Source organism: Lemur catta, chromosome 5, assembly GCF_020740605.2.
Source record: "Lemur catta isolate mLemCat1 chromosome 5, mLemCat1.pri, whole genome shotgun sequence".
NCBI classification, from domain to species: Eukaryota; Metazoa; Chordata; class Mammalia; order Primates; family Lemuridae; genus Lemur; species Lemur catta.
This window is the reverse complement of record NC_059132.1, coordinates 14,791,677-14,805,488: the sequence shown is the minus strand read 5'-3', so window position 1 is coordinate 14,805,488 and position 13,812 is coordinate 14,791,677. Positions and strand designations below refer to the sequence as shown.

Sequence of the window (13,812 nt, the reverse complement as noted above, 5' to 3'; positions counted from 1 at the left end):
GTTTGATATGGAAATTGATCCTGCTGTCCAGACAGCAAACAAATCATTTATTAATAAAGTCTACTTCCATTTAATGAAGTGTGTTTAATAGTTGATATCTCAATAATTACTTAGTGCATTTTTAATAAAAGTGATGGGAAACAAGTGCTGCTTCTGAGTCAGAAAGATTCCCTCAAACTTTGTTACAAAGAAATTTCTCTGAGCTTGTGAGAAATTCAGTCACAGGAAGATTAAGGGATAAAACAATACTGCACAAAATTCTTTTATGCTTCTGGGTAAGATAAACCTAGAACGGTAAACTGGATGCCTTCAAAAATGCATCATTTATTCCAAAAATACAATATTTCTATTCTCTTTATTTACATTTTAATATGATTTTTGCTGCTTCTCCTTTCTTTATGGGGGCCACCTGGCAGCACCCCCAGAACGCCTAAGGGGAAACAGGAAGGATGTGAAAAGTGCTGCAGCCCCTTCTGACGTTTCTTCAGAATATATGCACAGTTAAATATATGCACAGTTATATATGTGCATTTTAAAAATGAAAGTGCTATTAGATCCAATGTTAAGAGATTTAAACCAACAATTGACTTCTATTTTGAAATGAGTTAAAAACAGATATGAACATTCTCAATTAGACTTATGTGAATTGGTTTTCATTTTCTTTTGCTTTCTTTCTTTCCTTCTTTTTTTTTTTTTTTTTTTTTTTTAGAATCAGCCTTTTGATTTACATAGAAATGCTTCAGTGTTTAGGTAATTGCTACTTAACTCATTAACTACAAACATAACAATAATCAAAGGCTCTTTAAGAATTATGAATTATGAGGAAATTGGCCACTTGTTGCTATGTGATATAAACAGTGTCTTATTCATATTGAATCACCTGCCTTGCACTCAGCGGGATAAGGTGATATGTATTGCCCAGCACGTAAGAAATATGACAATTAGGAATTGTTACCAAGTTACTGGAGCTTTACATGAGCATCCATTACCTTTGGGGATATGTACAAGATACAAACTTAATTTGTTGGATTCCTTTTATATTGGAAGCAAAGTCTCAGAGGGGAAAGTGACAATTGCAGAGAAAATTTGGTGCAGAGAATGACAGTGATTAGAGAAACGCGCACAATTTAATGTACCTGTTCACCTTGTTCTCCGGGGTAGAAACTAAGCCAGTCCTTCTCTGGATTGCCACGGGGTGGGACGTGGTGTGGGCATGTTCCTGCCTGCCCATGTCAGCACTATTCTCGCCAGCCCAGATTTACAGTCATTCAATATATGGATTTGGTAATGTCCGCATGACAACAGCCAGAGACAGTTAGATGGTAATTGATTCTTGATTGGTGTAAATTTATAGAAAGCATCTGGCAGAGCCCAGAGGAAGACACTCACTCACCCCTCTGTGAGACGCTGAAAATTCCACTGATTTGGACGATGTAATCCTTCACTAGGAGATGGGCAGATTCCTTACTTTGATTGACACACACTTTCTAAATAACTAGTGCAACATTAGATTCCATTATAGTACCCATGTGAGGCATACTTAAACTACTACTTACAACAACTGGTTTTAGAGCCCTTCAATTGCTTTATACAAAGTAGCTCCCATTTAAGTCATTTTCCAAGTATTTAAGGATATCTAGCAGATATAACAAAATAAGACACTGTAAATATATTCACATTTTTATAATTAATATTTAACATGCTATACTTTGAACTTTTTACTAAATCATGCTAACCTTTCCCGAGTTGGCCCAAATGGTGAGAGTTTATGTTGTTTTTTTAATATATTCATTATTTCCCTTTGCTGTTTGGAGGACGTTATCATTCTGCTCACTTACCTGTGTCTCTGGAATATTCAGAAAGTTCAATGGACAACAATTGGAATATGCAAAGAGGTTATTTTGAAAGCAAGGGAAATGTGTTCATATGGAATTGTTTTGAGCACTGCTGCCTTCATTTCCACTTGGAACCTGTTTATCTCCAACGCCGAAGCCCCTCCCTCTGTGGTGTCCAACACCCCCACAGTAACGGGGTGGGCTGGTGTGAGACAGAGACTGACTAGGCAGGGGAAATAGGGTTCACAGCAGGAAGGCCATCGGCAGTGCCCCCCCAGCCCACAGCCCTAAGTCCCTGGTCATGACAGCGCTCTTTGCCAACCCAGACTAATGTCATACAAGAGTGACCCCTGAGGCCAACCGCTCCAATGCCATCTCCTCTGGTTCCAGATAAGATTGAAGATGAGCTGGAGATGACCATGGTTTGCCATCGGCCTGAGGGACTGGAGCAGCTCGAGGCCCAGACCAACTTCACTAAGAGGGAGCTGCAAGTCCTTTATCGAGGCTTCAAAAACGTAAGACCCACGTAGCATCCACAGACCCTGAGCGGATGGGACTAAACTCTCCCAAGTGCCAAGGCAGTTCATAAGGTTGTTTCCCATGTGTGTGGTTGTACAAGGAAGGCCAACTGTTGTACAGGGAAGGGGACATGAGAGCGAGATCATGTGGATGGAAAGGAAGGACGAGGCGATCTCAGGAAACAGTAAACCGGCCCACCGCCCAGACACTTCACAGGGTGGCACAACCTTGCAGGATTCACCCTGGCCCAGGTTCTAGCCTTAGCTCTTCTTACACATTCACACTTTCCATCTTGTTGGTGCCCCAAAATGACGGGACTTATGTCTGCTGACCTATGCTAACCAGGCTCACAGAGACTGATGTATAAGCCCGAATGTCAGTGTATTGATTCTCCACGGGAAATAGAACTGGTAATGGGATCGGACACTCCTCTCCCCTTGCTGGCCCTTCTCGCCCTGTGAGCTCTGCAGGTGCCGAGTTATAATCAAAGGTGGAATCAGAGGACATTGTTGCCTCATATACATTAATACAGTCCTGTCTTCTCAAGCAGTCTGGAGCTCTCAGATCCCATCCAGGATTGTTTTTACAAGCCTGACTCTTAGAGTGCAATCTTATTTCCAAATCCCGGGTTGGGGTGGGGCGGAGGGAGGTGCTCCTGCTTACCCTCCTTCCAGATGCAGTCTGTAGGTAGAGCTTAGTTGATCCTAAACTGATGACAGTCTCAATGTTCTCCACGGTACTGACCCATGGGGATTCAAGTACCTCCCGGGAGTTATCTGACAAGAGCCGGGATGCCTCTGCCTTCTACAACACACTGCGCCGGCCATGTGCCTGGTTTCCTACCGTCAGGGCTTCTTTCCTTCTGATCTTGAAGAGGCAGTGTTAGCCGTGGACTGGAGCAGGGCTCCGTGGGAAGGTGGCCCAGATGGGACTGGGCTGAGGGGAACAGCATCCAGACAAGAGAAGAAAGCGACACTGCTTGGCATTGACCATGGACCCAGTGTCACCTAACACAGGCTCACCTATTAAAGCTCACAATAGCCTTGCTGGGAAGGTACTGCCAGCCCTGTTTTACAGGTAAGGACAATGAGGATCAGAGACTGACTTGGCCAAAGTCACAAAGTTTCATATTAGCTGAGCCAGGATACAAGCCTAGGCCTTTCTAATTCCCAAACCCAAACTTTTTCCACCTCACAGTGCCCATTCTCTGACAACGTCTCAACATTTTGCAAGGCAGCTTCGGTCCCGAGGTGAGGCTACCTCCAGCCACTCTCCTTGGAGACATGGAAATGCAGGGGTCCTTGCCCAGCCCCTGCCCCCCAAGGATCATGAATAGCCCTAGACCCCAGGATGGGCCCTCACACCCCCACACTCACTCTCTCTCCCCCTCACACAGGAGTGCCCCAGCGGTGTGGTCAACGAAGAAACATTCAAGCAGATCTACGCCCAGTTCTTCCCTCATGGAGGTGAGTCTGACCTTGATAATGTCCTGCCCAGACCCCTCTGTGGTGAGCAGCCGTCCTTCCGCCAGGTCCACTCCTGCCTGTTGTCTGCCCCTCCCGGAGGAGAGAGAACTCAGAGCAGGAGGCCTCCCTTAGCACAAGCTGTGCAATTCTCTAAAACTTTAGCAGAAAAGAGCTCTGAAAGTGGACCCACTGCAGGAGGGGAAGAAAAATGTATAATGCAATAACATAAATTCTCACAACAGCTCTAGAAAGCAGGTATTGTGATCCCAGATGGGATGACTGAGCTTCAGAGAAGTTAAACAATTTACTTGAAATCACACAGCTAGGGAGTAGCAGACCAGGATTAGACCCCGTAATTGTCTCATGCAAGGCTTTGCCAGGTTGACTCCACCATTATACGGGACACTTTCCACTCTTGTCATTTTCTTTCTTCTTTCTTTTCTTTCTTTCTTTCTTTCTTTCTTCTTTCTTTCTTTCTTTCTTTCTTTCTTTCTTTCTTCCTTCCTTCCTTCCTTCCTTCCTTCCTTCCTTCCTTCCTTCCTTCCTTCCTTCCTTCCTTCCTTCTTTCTTTCTTTCTTTCTTTTCCTTCCTTCCTTCCTTCCTTCCTTCCTTCCTTCTCTTTCTTTCTTTCTTTCTTTCTTTCTTTCTTTCTTTCTTTCTTTCTTTCTTTCTTTCTTTTCCTTCCTTCCTTCCTTCCTTCCTTCCTTCCTTCCTTCCTTCCTTCCTTCTCTTTCTTTCTTTCTTTCTTTCTTTCTTTCTTTCCTTCTTTCTTTCCTTTCCTTCTTTCTTTCTTTCTTTCTTTCTTTCTTTCTTTCTTTCTTTCTTTCTTTCTTTCTTTCTTTCAGACAGAGTCTTGCTCTTTTGCCCTGGGTAGAGAGCATTGGCATCAACATAGCTCACTGCAACCTCCAACTTCTGGGCTCAAGCTATCCTCCTGCCTCAGCCTCCCGAGTAGCTGGGACTACAGGCATGCGCCACCACGCCCGGCTAATTTATCTGTTTTTAGTAGAGATGGAGTTTCACCCTTGCTCAGGCCGGTCTCAAACTCCTGAGCCCAAGCCATCCTCCCACCTCGGCCTCCCAGAATGCTAGGATTACAGGCATGAGCCTTCACACCCAGCCTCCACTCTTGTCCTTAAAACAGCTGAGACAAGCAGAATTTTGAAAAAGAGCTTTAGTAAATACCAGAAACTATTAAAATAAATGAATCCAAAAAAGAGGAAGAGAGACTAAAGTTTGTGCTTATACAGCCAGGTCACCGGTGTGCCAGCCCGCAGCACCCACTCTGTTGCTCTGCCTGACTCCTGCGGGAATCAGCCCGAGCCACATGGGCCTGGGACCACATAAGTGGCTCCTCCTATGGCCTCCATGTGTCACATGCCACCTTACATCCTGATCCCAAGAGCTGTCTCCCACAGGACCCCTCCCCTGGGTCCTGACAAAGCCGAGATCCAAGTGTCCCAACCATTTCTTGGGCCCTGTTTCTCATGGGCCTCTTCAGCAGCAGACAGGTGCCTACCCAGGTGTGGGACCAGTGCAGGGCCCCTACCCACGCAGAAGGAGACTTTCGTCCCCTGCAGGCCCCAGAATCCCAGTTTACTGCATTCCACTGAGCCAGTCTTCATTGAGCTTTCACTGTGTGCCAGGCACAGCTCTAGCTTAACATACTTTTTCAGAAATTTCAAGAGATAGGTCTTGCTACATCCCATTGCACAGAGATGAGAAAGGAAAGCTCAGAGAGGTTGCGTTAGATGTCTATGGCCACACAGCCATGTGGTGACAGAGCAGCATCCGAGCCCAGGCCTGTCTGCTCCCGAGCAAGTGCTCATCCCATGGCCTTGCACTGCCACCTAGAAGAACATCCTCACCCAGTCACCACGTCGTTCATCCACCAGATTCCATGCACAGACCGGCAGGAGAGTGGTCCTCTCAGGATGGCTAATTGGAGGGGCTAGAATTCACTTTCCACCTAAACCCCAAGAGTTGAGCAGACAGGCCCCACTCCATGATTTCCTCCTCTCTGTCACCCCAGCACCCCCTCCTCTCTTTCTTGTCGAAGCCCTGCCTCTGTCTGAAGTGCTCTCGCGCCCCTCCATGGAGCCCCTGCCCCCATCACCTGCCCTTCTCTTCCTGCCTTGCAGACGCCAGCACCTACGCCCATTACCTCTTCAACGCCTTCGACACCACCCAGACAGGCTCCGTGAAGTTCGAGGTACGCCGATCTCTTGGGTCCACTCTAGGGGGTCCCTGGTTCCACTCCACCTTTCCCTCTAGACCTCGGGGCACTGGCGGAAGGATTGGATCATCAAATGCTCTCAGTCAAGACAAAGAAACCTTCATTCATTTAATAAGCATTTCCTGAAGGCAGAGAGAAGCAGCAACTTCCCCTGCCTTCCAGGAATCCAGGGACTCGGGGGAGTGGTAATCACAGTATAGGAGCTCACACACACGCTGCTTGCCACGTGCTACCTTCTGCACTTGGTGCTTGGCATGTATTAACTCGTTTAATCCCCATAATAACCCTACAAAGTAGGGTTCTAATTTTGGTGGCTTTCCCAACTTCAAACACCTAAGAAGTGGTAAAGGAGAGACTTGAATGGAGGCAGCGTGTCCCCACAGTTCATGCTGTTAGCCACTGACTGTACTGCCACTCAGGTGACAAACAAACCCCTACAGCCCTGGGGCAGGCCAACGTCAGGGGAGGCTGTGTGGGCCTGTGTCTCACAGAGCTTCATTCTTCCCAAAAAAATGGGGCAGGGCAGCGATGGGAAGGCAGGAGCTCTTGGCTGAGTGTGGCCACGTCCTCCAGGTGGACAACAGGACGTGGGAGGCACCATTCTGTAAAAGCATCACAGAGTCTGACCCAAAGACACAGCTTCACCCCGCCCGGCAGCTCGGTGGTTAATGTCACTCCTCCTGCCTTTTCACTTCTCAGGACTTTGTAACCGCTCTGTCGATTTTACTGAGAGGAACTGTCCACGAGAAACTAAGGTGGACATTTAATTTGTACGACATCAATAAAGATGGCTACATAAACAAAGAGGTAATAAACAAAGAGGTAAGTGAGCTGAAACCAGGGGCTGGAAAGAGCAACAATGAAGGTGCCTGAGCGAATAGAAAACAGCCCCAGTCATGAGGATAACATTGTCTCAACGAGGCAGGATCTGCCCTGGAGCTAACAGAGCTAGTCCCTGGCAAAATAAAGAAGGCCACCTTTGGCATCCCACATTGCCCTGCCCTGCCTTGCTCCCAGGTGCCCAAGAAAGAATTAAACAGATTCATTCTAACTGGATCACACAGATCAATGTGCATTGCACAGGGGGTGAAAATGACTTGTTTGCGTGGACAGAGTTCCTCTTCCCTAAGAAACCTGCGTGTTGACAGGTTAGCAAGCACAAGTGAAAGCTGAAAGTTGAGATGGTAGAATTGCAGGCAGCACCTAGAAGAGAAAAGAGAGATTTTTAAGTAAGATGAGACTAAAGTGGATCATATTGGCCATAACCTATTTTGCCTACTAATAAAACCACAAAACAGGTGATGGGAGGCACAACCATCTCTAAAGAAATCATTACAAATAATTTCTGAATCTTCACTGCTTGACACTTTTAGAACCTCAGAGTACATGTGCCTAGCCAGTGAAATATCCAAAGATCTATCCCAAAACTCATTTTGGTATCCACTGTGTCCTGCTATCTCAGTGGAAGTGTGAATTGAGCCTCCTGTAACATCCTGCTTGCTGAGCTCCGGTGTGCCAGGCAGGATGCCTGGGGGTGTGAATATCGTCTCTAACCTTCCCCTCAACCCTGCAAGATTCTCTCCTTATGCAGAGAAAAATGAAGCTCAGAGAGCTTACCCAGCTTTCATTCCTCATGCATTCAGTCATGTGTTTGCTTAACACGTATTTAAGGGCTTATTAGGTGTTCTAGGTGCCGGACATCAACAGGTGAACAATGAGACTAGGCCCCCCGCTCAAGAGGCAGTGAAGAAGGATGGACGATAGACAAGTAGAATATGGTTTGGCAGGGAAGGTTAGCAAAGGCGGTTATAAGGAAGTGTTGTCATACTAGAACCGGTCACGCAAAAAAGCCAGGACAAGTGTTCCAGGCATAAGGAACAGCTGCTAGAGAGGCTCTGGGGCAAGATAGAGCTTTGTATGTTCCAGAAACAGAAAAGCTTCCAGATGGCTGCAGATTCAGGTGTGAAGGAGAAGACTGGTGGACAATGAGGCTGATGGGTTGGCAGGGTTGGGTGGAGGAGGGCCAGGGTGAGGGGCCCATCCATATTCCACTGGGAAGCTGCTAGATGGACACATTCTTTGAAAGACACAAAGTACCCAGGCAGGAAAGACCTCAGTGGCCACGTGGAGTGAAGGGCTTGAAAAGCACACATTTTAAAATAAACACATGGATACAGACATGTGTTTCCTAGCTCTGTTGACGAGGCCTTGGAGCAATGACACTCCTGTAGCAGTGAGCGCACCTAGCACGTAGACCTTGGTTTCTAAACACCATTCTTCAATAAAAAGAACTAGTCTCCTTTGAGAAGTGGTTGATTTTAGTACTGGGAAAGAGAAAATACAAGATGAGCCTGGAGCTTCTTGTAGTGCTAGAAAGTATAGGAGTACTTTAAAAAAAAAAAAAAAAAAAAAGATGGGGCATGTCAAAGGCTATAAGAGTCAACCTGAAGGAGTTGCCAGTAGTTGAAACTAGAGCAATTTGAGCAAAATACAAAATGATTGGGTATTGGATTATAACCAATAAAATACAGTAAACTTCCATGAGTCCACACTAATATAAAAAAACAATTGAATACATAAATAAATGGGGGAGAAGGGGCAGCTCTTCTGTACAGAAGAATTCAATTAATAAATATAGAAGGAATAAAGGAAATACAAAATTACCATTAGGCAAACACTACAGTAATAACTTTTGTAGGCAAGATACACTAACAGGCACTAAAATCAGTAGGCAAATTTGAAAAACACCACCTTAATTAAATGATCAAGGTTAACATCACCAGTAACAAGGCATTCCAACCCCAGGTACCTCCCTGATGTGAGGCACTGAGAAGGATATAACATCACTTCTATGAAATTCTTGCCAAAAATGGATAACTTCAGTCTAATTACAAGAACTAAGCCATTGAGAGACAGTCTACAAAATAACTGACCAGTATTTATATTGTAAAGTTCCTGAAAGACAAGGAAAGAATGAAACTTACAGATTAGAGGAGACACAACAAATAAATGCAATGTTAGATCTTTGAAGAAAAAAAAAGGCATTAGTGGAAAACTGATGAAATTTGAATAAGCTCTATAATTTAGTTAATAATTTTGCAGCAATGTTAATTTTCTGGTTTGGTAATTGTGCCCTGGTTATGCAAGTTGTTAACATTAGAGGAAGCTGGGTGAAAGGTATACATGAATTCTCTGTAGTATTTTGTAACTTTAAGTCTAAAATTATTAATAGGCTGACATAAAGTAAAAAAACCAATAAAATAAAATAAGCACCTGGAATGAGAAGTAACAGTCAAGGAACTCAGGACAGAGCCTGGCCCCTGGGTCTCTGTGGACACCACGTCAAACATCCTGAACATTCTTTTCATCCCCTTCCTAAGTAGGGGCCGAGGTGGTCAGAATAATGGCTCCTAATGTACCCTGATAAAAATAGCGATTCCTGAGATGCTCTGATTCAGTAGTTTGAGGGTGGACTTGGGAACTGATCTTTCTAATAAGTGTCCCAGTCTGTGTGACCACTGGCCTCGGGTGCCCCATCAATCATCTTGACTGTTGGTTCATTTCTCTTCACTTAAAACAGTGACCAAACCTGTGAGGATTTTTAGATCTTTAAGCCAGAATATTAACTTTTCTTTAATTCACAATAATGTTTCATTTGCCTCAAGTCCATGAATGGGGACCCCACACATTGCCCCTCACTGAAGACAATGCCCAAGAAGAGGTAACCTACCCAAAACTTCTGAAGGCAAAAAGAATTTTCTACTGTCTTCTCTCTAAGAGGAGGCTCTCAGAATACAGCCTCTTCAGCCTTCTAATGCCCTTTAACCTACTGAGGAAGGTCCTTTTAATCACTTTCATTCCAAGGGGGACAGGGAGCCCCAAACTCTGCCATCTAAGAACTTGACCTCATGGTTCCCACACTATACGCTTTTTTTGTCCCCTCTCCAGGAGATGATGGACATTGTCAAAGCCATCTATGACATGATGGGGAAATACACATATCCCGTGCTCAAAGAAGACACTCCAAGGCAGCACGTGGACGTCTTCTTCCAGGTAAGCGCACGCACCCTGCCACATGAGCTTTAAGTCCAACTTAGATGTGTCCACCCAAGAGCACCTGAGCAAGTAGTTTGTGTCCAACCCTATACTAAGCATTGTTGGAAGCTGAATAGAATTATAAGGTGTATTGTCCTTGAGGAACAGATGATCTCATTAAGCAGATAAGTACACTCTACAGAAGAGAACAGGGAAGTATATTGTTAAGTGTAAGTGGCATAGTATGAACTCTAATTTCCATAAAAATTCTTGGAGGATCAGAGTAAACACAAAACTTCATTAAGCACATCTGTGGAGGTGTCAAGCATTTGTGTCTGGGCAGCGAGCGGAAACAAGATTGGAAACTAGCGTAGGGCCAGATTGTGAGATCTTTAAATGGAAGAGTTTAGCCTTTTGATAAAGGGTGGGTGGCTACTGTTGATTCTGAAGTAGGGGAGTGGTGTGATGATAGTGGCATTTTAGTAAAACATTAGTGTAGCAATGAAGTATTAAAGAATGTCAGAGCTCCCTCTGGTCCAGCCTCCCACTTTGCAGGTGGGGGAACCCAGGCCTCTCTGGCCTTGCACAAGGTCGTACAGTAAGTGACACAGACAGCCTCGGAACCTCTTGTGTCCAGTGTTCTTCCTGCCATAGGGACAGGCTAGTAGGGAATCCAGGTAAGATATGTTAGGGTGTCAGCAGAATAAGCCAGCAATGAGTGATGAGTGTCTGGAGCAAGTCTTCTGATTAAAGGAAGTTCATGGGTATCAAAGTGCTGTCACCAGGGACTGACTGGAGTTGTCTGGCTGGTGAAAGACCACCCTCATTCTCAGGGCAAAGCTGATTAACAACAAGCAAGAGATGGAATGCAGATCACGAGGTTCTTTAAAGTGCTTTCTGTTGTGTCTTTCAGAAAATGGACAAAAATAAAGATGGCATCGTGACTTTAGATGAATTTCTTGAATCATGTCAGGAGGTAAGGAGAGATCTCAGGGCACACTAACTCTAAATCTGGGGGGGGGGGCCTGCCCCCAGGGAAGGGACTGAGAAACCTCCACATACCTGCAACCCCTCTGATCAGAGCCAACAACAACAACAGCAACAGCTCAGAAGTCCAAAATTCCACTCCCCAACCTGGCCTGTGGCTGGTCTTGGCTAAGCACAGGACTGAACAGCCTAAGCAGGGGCCTGGGGGGATGTGCAAACCCAGAGGGGGTCTCTGTGTTGCCCAAGTGGGCAACATTGTCATTTTCCTATCTGCCTTTAGCTCAATGCCCCACTCCCCAAGCCACAAGGGAGTAGCTGGAGGAAAAAAGTCTACAACTGTGATTCTCAAACCACGGTGAACATAAAAATTGCCTGTGATGATTCTAAAAATGTACATTTCCAGGCCTCTATCCCAGACACTCTAGATCTAAGGTAGGGTCTAGAAACCCTCATTTTAACACAAATGCCCTAGACCAATGCTTCTAAAGCTTTAATGTGCATAGCAATATCCTTGAAGATCTTGTTAAAATTCAGATTCCAATTCCATAGGTCTAACATTCCTCCAGGTGATGCTGGTGCCCCTGGACCTTGAACCACAATTTTCATTGTCTAACAAATAAATTGGCCCCAGAGTACCTGCTGGAGATTGAACTGGAAATAATTGCTTCATCTACTTTAGAGAAATGCATTTATATCACTACATTATTTTAGAAAGGTACACAGTTACTCTGAGCTCCAACCAAGAAGAGCTGCAAATGCAAGAAAGCAGGGGAAGAGTTATTATCACATTCTGAGTACCTACTGAGTGCTCTGAGCCCTACATAAATGTCACAGTAACCCTCTGATGTGGATGTCCTATATGCAGGGTGACACTCAAAATATTTAACAAGTAGAATGGACTGAACATTGACCAATCAGAGCCTTAGAGGACCCTTGCGAAGGTGGGTATTAACTCATTAGTTGATGGATCTTTGGGTGGCCCAGGGATCCCAAGCAAGTTCCCATGTAGCCAAAGGAGAGGATTCTGGGGTTTGAGAGGCAGCTGAGGTCAGCAGCTATTTACCAGTAGGATTCAAAATATTTTAACGTTTAATCATTATGAACTGGCTGGATAGCAATATTGATCATACCCATTTTCAAGAAGAGAAAACTGAGGCATTGCCAGATTAAGAGATGTGGCTAAGGCCACAGTAAGTGGTAGAGATGAAACTTGAATTCTGTCATTCTAACTTTAAATACCCTGACCTATGGAAGTGTGATTTTTTTTTTATCTTGCTTATCAGGTGGGAGAGGTTTTCAAAACAATTTAGTTTCTCATGTGAGCAACTTCTTCTATTGCTATTCATTAATTAATTCATTTCTTTTTCATAACCCACCCTACAGGTAGATACACTCAACCCCATTTTACACATGAAGAAACTGACACACACAGAAAGATTAAATAATCTGCTCAAGGTCATGTTATGAAGTGACCGATTCAGGACTTGAATTCGGGCAGTTTGACTCCAGAACCCTTATGCTTAAATACTAGACAATAACTTCTCCCTGTCCTAGCAACTTTTAAAGATTCAAGTAACCAGAATCAACTTTTGTCTCCACTGATTTGCTCTATCATAGGTCTAGTTTCTATTTCTTAATTTGTGATCTAAATTATTTTCTTCCTTCTGATTTTTTATTTCCAGTTTTCTAGGATTTTTTTTCTAGTTTTTTGGGATAGAAGTTTAGATCACTGATTTTCAACCATTCCTTTCAAATATATATACTTCAAGAGGTAAATTTTTTTCTGAGTACTACTTTAGCTGAACACTGCTTTAGATCCCACAAATTTTGAGATGTCGTATTTTCATTATATTTTAATTCAGAATATTTTGTTCTCTGATGGATTTAGAAGTGTGTTGCTTAGTATCGAACATTTGAGGATTTCATGTTCAATACTATACTTCAGAGAATATATGACAGAAAAATGTAAAATAGAGATATACAATAAGAAAACCAATAAAGCCAAAAGTTCCCTCTTTGAAAAAAAAATCAATAAAGTTGAAAAATGCTTATCAAGACTTAGTTTAAAAAGAGAGAGAAAACTCAGACTATCAATATGAGAAATCAGAATACCAGAAATGAGAAAGGTAACATTGCTATAGGCTTTAGACATTAAAAAGGTAATAGTTCATTATCTAATACATTTGATAACTTATATAAAATCTACAAATTTCTTACAAAAACAACTTATCAAACCTAACACAAAAAGAAATAGAAAATCTGAATAGCCCTATGTCTATTAAAGAAATCGAATCTGTTATTTAAAACTTTCCCCTAGAAAAAATGGCAGGCTCAGAGGTGTCACTAGTACATTTCTTTAAGGAAGAAATGATACCAATCTTATACAAACTCAGGGAATAGAGAAAAAGGGGAAACTTCTCAACTTGATTTATGAGGCTAACAGAACCATTATACGGAAATTTGACAAGGCCATTACAAAAAATTTTCAGGCTAATATATTCTTTCTGAACATACATGTAAAAATCAAATCCAAAACATATATTTTTTAAAAGCATAATAAATCATAAACAAAGGGTTTTATTCTAAGAATTCAAGATTGGTTTGGCATTGAAGAATTGGTCAATATAATTAATCACATTAATAGAATAAAAAGAAGAAAATGTGATCATCTTAGTAGACTTGGAAAATTGATAAAATACAATTGCCCAGAGCTTCTTAGAAGAGGTAACTTGTT

The 13,812-nt window shown here is 43.4% G+C and overlaps 1 protein-coding gene across 4 annotated transcripts in view; it reads left to right on the top strand.

The window, feature by feature from the left end:
- KCNIP1 (potassium voltage-gated channel interacting protein 1) overlaps positions 1-13,812 on the top strand; it is a 310,723-nt gene that overhangs the window by 295,808 nt on the left and 1,103 nt on the right. For all 4 annotated transcript variants that reach the window (XM_045551194.1, XM_045551195.1, XM_045551193.1 and 1 more), the window contains 6 exons: positions 2,226-2,350; positions 3,751-3,820; positions 5,962-6,032; positions 6,756-6,863; positions 10,005-10,109; positions 11,005-11,067. In XM_045551194.1, coding sequence (XP_045407150.1) covers positions 2,226-2,350; positions 3,751-3,820; positions 5,962-6,032; positions 6,756-6,863; positions 10,005-10,109; positions 11,005-11,067 — 542 coding nt within the window. The remainder of the gene's footprint in view (positions 1-2,225; positions 2,351-3,750; positions 3,821-5,961; positions 6,033-6,755; positions 6,864-10,004; positions 10,110-11,004; positions 11,068-13,812) is intronic.